The sequence below is a fragment of the Lissotriton helveticus genome, chromosome 3_1 (genome assembly GCF_964261635.1).
Source record: "Lissotriton helveticus chromosome 3_1, aLisHel1.1, whole genome shotgun sequence".
In the NCBI taxonomy this organism is placed as follows: Eukaryota; Metazoa; Chordata; class Amphibia; order Caudata; family Salamandridae; genus Lissotriton; species Lissotriton helveticus.
Window position 1 is genome coordinate 302,769,306 of NC_136061.1, and position 6,000 is coordinate 302,775,305.

The 6,000-nt window shown below is 42.5% G+C and overlaps 1 protein-coding gene across 2 annotated transcripts in view; it reads left to right on the forward strand.

Moving 5' to 3' along the window:
* Positions 1-5,592, forward strand: part of TRIM37 (tripartite motif containing 37) — a 1,276,082-nt gene extending 1,270,490 nt beyond the window's left edge. For both annotated transcript variants that reach the window (XM_078679853.1, XM_078679852.1), the window contains exons 24-25: positions 4,492-4,570; positions 4,720-5,592. In XM_078679853.1, coding sequence (XP_078535979.1) covers positions 4,492-4,570; positions 4,720-4,723 — 83 coding nt within the window. In that variant the 3' untranslated portion in view covers positions 4,724-5,592. The remainder of the gene's footprint in view (positions 1-4,491; positions 4,571-4,719) is intronic.
* Positions 5,593-6,000: the final 408 nt, after the last annotated feature.

Below are 6,000 nucleotides of genomic sequence, written 5' to 3' on the forward strand. Positions count from 1 at the left end.
TAATTACCGGCCGGTACATCAAAGGCTGCTGCTCCCCATGCGTCTTGTCACCCGCCTCCGCAATGCCGAGAAAACACAAACCCAGTACTGACTGATTGTATATTACATGATCGCCTGTAGCTATTTATCTTTATGACAATGTGAACCCCTGACGTCAGAGTGGATTGTTGGGTGCATTCATACCAAATGCGTGACATTTATATTTTCTTTGTCCTGCTCTTGTATACGGGGTTGTTATAAAAAGGCGTCTGCGCAATATATTTAGAATGACGCATGTACCACAAAGAAAGACTGCTGTATAAAACACAACAGATTTAGTCTCTCGGTGGTTAGATTGATCTGCCTTGCTATATTTCTGTGTCGCTGTTAATTCCTAAATGTATAACTAAACCACCAATTTCTGGTTTACAAAGGCAGAGCCTTGTCTTGGTGGGACGGCGCAATCCGTTTCTGCAGACACCGAAAGAAAACAAGGGGCAATCGCAGTGGCGGCAGCCTCACAAGGACGGCTGTGGCGGAATGTGGACACTAAGACACACAGTGCTCACCCTGTGACCTGCGCTGTCTGAAGGTTGTGTAGGGAGGAGAGGTCTGAGGCACACAGCACACCATAGCATAGGCGAGCTCTGCAGACTCACCAGCGAGGCACAGCTCCAGCTGTCACCCAGTATGCGAGCATTGCTCAGCCGGCATTGTGTAATGCATAAGAGGTGTGCAAAAAGAAAGGCACTGAGAATATTCAAAAATTACAAAATGCACTTCATCTATGCAGTTCCTGCTCACTTCAACTTGCTACTCTCGGCATGTTCCATTTAACACAGTGATCTCATGAATATGTGACGACAGAAACCGAATCTACCCAAAATATAAGGGGGGAACAGCAAGAGGCACCCGAGTAACTGTAACTAATGCTGCACTTTTCACCTAGCTGAAGAGTTCTTCTGCTGTAGTCTGTCTTCGCAGCTATGTCGGGGGCACTGGCACCCTTGAATAAGGTCAACATTGCGCTGTACATGAACTAAAGTACATAAATGCAGAGCCCTAAATGAAGTCCAGACATGGGGCGCATAGATCACAGTGACATACCATTCGCCATATGCAATGACGCAGTTACATGCGCGGTAAGCAGAAAAGGGGCAAAATGCTTCGCCACACTCATGAACTCCCAAGAGGCTCTACATGAAGCATTTTACTTTCATATTAACAGACACGAATCTCCTTTGAAATAGACGTTCTACATCTGTCCTCTAAGCGCACACTGCCAAACATATACAACCGACTGATGGCGTTCTGAGACTGTATGAAAGTGAGCCCAGATAAAGAAAGCGCCACAGCACCAGAATACCAATAGAAAGCGCTATACAGGGGCCGATAACATAGCACTCCTGCTAGCAATAACATTTACAAGCACACAATTCAGCATTCCAACTTCCAGACATTTTTTACATAAATGGATACAAAGATACATGTGTTTTAGAAGTACCAGGAGCTAGTTACTTAGTTCGACTTTTGAATAAATCCCAGCTGCTCAGAACATGTATAAAGGCTTCACGCCTCGCAACGGGGTAAGGAAAGAGGGATACAAATAACAATACAACTTGGAGTTTCCACCAGCACGTGCATCAAGATTCAAATTATTGTTGTCGATAGCACATAAAATACATCATACACTTTTGTAGTTAAATGGGTGAAGCAATTACACATTTACATGAGTTAAAATGAGTTAATTTTGAAAAAACAGACAAAGGCTGAAAAGTCATTAAAACACAACACTGTGGATAATAATTGCGGGTCCAGTGTGTACTGTCCCTACTCTTTCGCTTCAGAGGGGAGTTCTCATGTTCTCAGAGTGGGCGCCGGGGTCCCTCACTGATACTACTAGCAAAGCTGGATGATGAAGCATGCTCACTCGGAACACTCACCCTAAGAGGTCAGACTGCAGGCCCACAGACAAACGCCTACACTAGGTAGAAGTGCAGACGGACAACAAGACAGACGAAGCCGGACTCGCCGAATCTCAGTCCTAAGTGGGACAACACCCCTCGCAGCCAGCCTTTCTTCCTAAACATTTTAAAACAAGCACTGGCGTTGCCAATAGGTTTCGCATTTGGAAAGTTGGAGCTATTGGTTTTGTAAATGACATTTTATATTTATATATTGTAATTGACAATGCCAATAACGATATATAAATATAAAATGTCATTTACAAAACCAGTAGCTCCAACTTTTCAAATGCGAAACCTATTGGCAACGCCAGTGCTTGTTTCTTTATTCTATTTTCCTTTTCTTATATTTGTAATTATCCTGACCCCCTTTTTCAGTATTATGGTGCTAATGCGAGCGTTATTGTTTGATCTGGTGTATCTTCTGCATACAAGGGCTGCAATGTATCCTGTTCATGATCTAAGTATAAAGTGATTTTGTGACCGGTGAGACCGAGGGCCAGCACCCTTCGATAGAGCGAACCCTGTTAATTCCATAATCCTGATTGTTTAGGAGTGTTGAGTCCCGGTATCCTGTGTCTTATTTCGCTATTATCCTGACTTTTACACGAAACGATACTTGTATGTATTCAATTGCATTGCACCTGATACGTTCTCATTGTCATTGCCCTTTTTTAAATTAATAAAAAAGATTTAAAAAAAAAAAAAAGACTCGGTAAACACAATGGCATCGATTCGGTGTCCGCCCACCGTACATTCTGGACTGGGAAGCCGGGCTCTGCTGGGAAGGCCGGAAGTCCTTCCACAGCTCTGCCCCAGCGCGTCTGATGCGCACTGGCTTGGACTCAGGATAGGAAGAACAGCCGCATCACTGCTGGCAACCCCTCTCAACCAATCCTGGCGCTGCTCAGCGCCAGGATTGACTAAGGGCACGGTTACTCTCTGCCCGCCTGCCCATTAGGAGACGAGGTTTAAGCCTTTGCTCAACCCTCGCTCTCCCAATGAGCATGCGCAAGCCAGTGCAAACACAAGTGCACATGACTGGGCATGGCTGAAAAATTTGCCGACCTTGCCCACTCATGCGCACTTATGCTGCTTCCTGCCCGTGACAATGCCTGTCAGTCAACATGACGCCGGACCGCCCTCCCCCTTCAGACTCTGAAGGGGGTGGGCGGTCCGACGTCATGCTGACTGACATGATTGTCAGTTCTCCCTCAGCGTCTCAGAACTTAAGTAAACTGAGAGTTTACTTAAGTTCAGAGACGCCTAGGGAGCCGAGCTGCGGGCACGGGCGGGGGGGGCAACGCCCCCAATGGGCGCACCGCCACTGCTTCTCTGCACACGTTCATGAAGTACTACTGCCTGGATAGTCAGGTCCATCTGGACAGGCACTTTACCCATTCAGTTCTGCAGAACATTTTGTTGTGAAATAGTTTCGCAGACCTACCTCCGGGGAGGTATAGCATGGATACCTATTCTAAGGTTAGGATTCTGCGACTAGAAATCTTTATTAGATGAACAAGTTGCTTACCTTCAGTAACACCAAATTTGTTCGAGACTATCAAGCCGTAAATTCCTTACCGACTCACCCATCCTCCCCACTCTTGGAACAGATTTCGATGGACAGGGCTGTTCCCCTTTCAGGGCCCTAGTTTTACATACCAGTGGTCACTGTTCTTCGTGGCTTTGCGCTCCTGGTGTGGAAAGTGATAGAAAGAAACTGACATCAGTGCGCTGGGGTGGCACCAATATAGGCACAGGGTATGTTTCTGCTGGTGCAGGCGACACCGATGACAGCAAGTGAAGCCGAAGGACGCTACCTACCGGCGTGCAGGGGTACTGCTCATGAAAACTTTCTGAATCCAGTCTGACGTCTGCGGGATAATACTAAGATCAGGAATGTGCAGCTAGATACATTTTCTACAAGATATGGTGTTATCGAAGGTCAGTAACCCACCTTCACCTGCGCCAACATTGACTTAAAACCCTCCCTCAGTGGCTGTTCATTTTTTTTTAATAGTTATTTTTTTTGTGTGAGGTCCTTGCTGCTTGAGATTTCCACTGGGCCGCTCCTTTCTCTTTATTGCATGTCGTACTCATTTTTGTTCATAATTTACCACCAAAAGATTTGTATCTGCCACCTTGTACCCGTAAATAATAAATTAAAAAAACAAATGGCAACCATATCATGACACACAGAAATGGTGACTCATGCTCACATATAAGTCATCACAATGAGGCATTCTATTTTTTTTGCTTTTCCGCTTAAGCATGCAAACATATATTCTTCCCCATGGGAATAGCACTGGCAAGGCCAAAACGTTGGCTAACGCCAATGAAAAGGGGGAGACCTTTTGGCTTTGCTAATGGTTGTTAATTTTTGGAAGGGTAAGTGTTGTTTGTAATTTGGAAAGAAAATACGAATAGTTAACCACACTGTACTTTCCTTCTTAGTCTGGTACCCTGAAATGTCCTCGAATCGTATATATAGTTGGACTGACCTTTTTGTCAGAAGCTAATTGTCATATTTTTCTTTTTAATCGTCAAGAGTCTGGTTCAGACTTCCCGGACAGTAACCAGATTCCCTCAGAAGATGTCGGCTTTACTACTGGAGAGGATAACGGAAGGTAAAAGTTTGTTTTCTGAAATTCATATTTTAACGGATTTTTAAGACATTGAAGCTTGAAAGAGAGCATATCCTGGTCTGAGAGAAGAGTTGTGGATATTCGAACTAAAAAGAGATTTTCTAAACGTGACTTGTCTTTTCTATTGCTAGGTAATATGTTGGAGAGAAGTTAACTCGTGATTTATAAAACCGGAAAACAACACTAAACTACGTGCATGTGTGAGGAGGGCCTGCACAAGAGGTGTGCTCGTTTGTGTGTCTTTCCATTCCATAGCCCTGATGCAAAGTGCTTAATAGTACATAAGTGTGTCATGTGAACATGTCTAACGCGGCTTCTCTCGAACTCGGATTGGAAAAAATACAAATGAAACAGAAATAGACTTTTCATTGCATTGAGTTCATTATTTATGTGTTTTAGCTGCAGTATTTGCTTCAGTTATAACTTTTTAAACCGCCACGTTTGAAGCTCCACTAAGACGGATTGTTTGCACCTTTTAACAATGTCAGTTATGCCTTCCATTTGGAGTGAAAAGCAAAACATACCTATTATTACTTGATTAAAGCCACACGAACTCGTTCTAATTTCGAAATGGCCTAATTCATAGGTATAACTGCTATGTTTTGGGGGTGCTTCACTAACTCACATTTTGGGGTATACATTGATGCAGGCTTTTGTCTTTTGCCCCATTTTAGTCATTTGAAAATTGATGCAAATGATCTTCATACCATATAAGCTGAGACTATTGTAGCTCCGTTGGCAAATCACTCCTGAAAGCTTATGCTTTTTCATTGAATGAATAGATTAATAATACAGGTCTGTGGAGTTGAGTTCATGTATATATTTGCCTTTAAATGTAAGATATAAGTAGGGCAATCACTAAAATGACCACAGAAACCTGCTTATTTTTTTATTTATTGGTGTTGAAATCAAACTTTTATTTCCAGCCATATGATGTCTGTAATTCATACTGTGGTAGAAATAAATTGACATAGCCCTCATTAAAGTGTATTTTTACAAAAAAATTCTACGATTGGTACCCCCCTTTATTGTATTTTTTTAAAACCTCAATGGCGAACCACATGTTCCTTTTTCATGTGTGTTTATTTTGGACCAACAAAAATAATTTGCTACCCCTAATTGCATTCATGAAGCTGCTCTAAAGTGTTCTGAAAACAGATTGAAATATACAACCTAGTTATTTATCTAATTGCTTGAATTTTAATTGGTGGTAAGAGTTACATGCTGTCATGCCAATGTTTGTCTTCTCACTGTTTCTGTATGTGTAAAGATAAAAATGTTCACTTATATATGTAATTTGTGTGTTCTAATTTAATCCTCTGTAATGATATAGTTTGTTTGCACTTTTTGTTAATAAATTGAACAAAAAAATCTGTATTTGTGGTTTTGTCTATCCTTAAAGCGATGCAAAC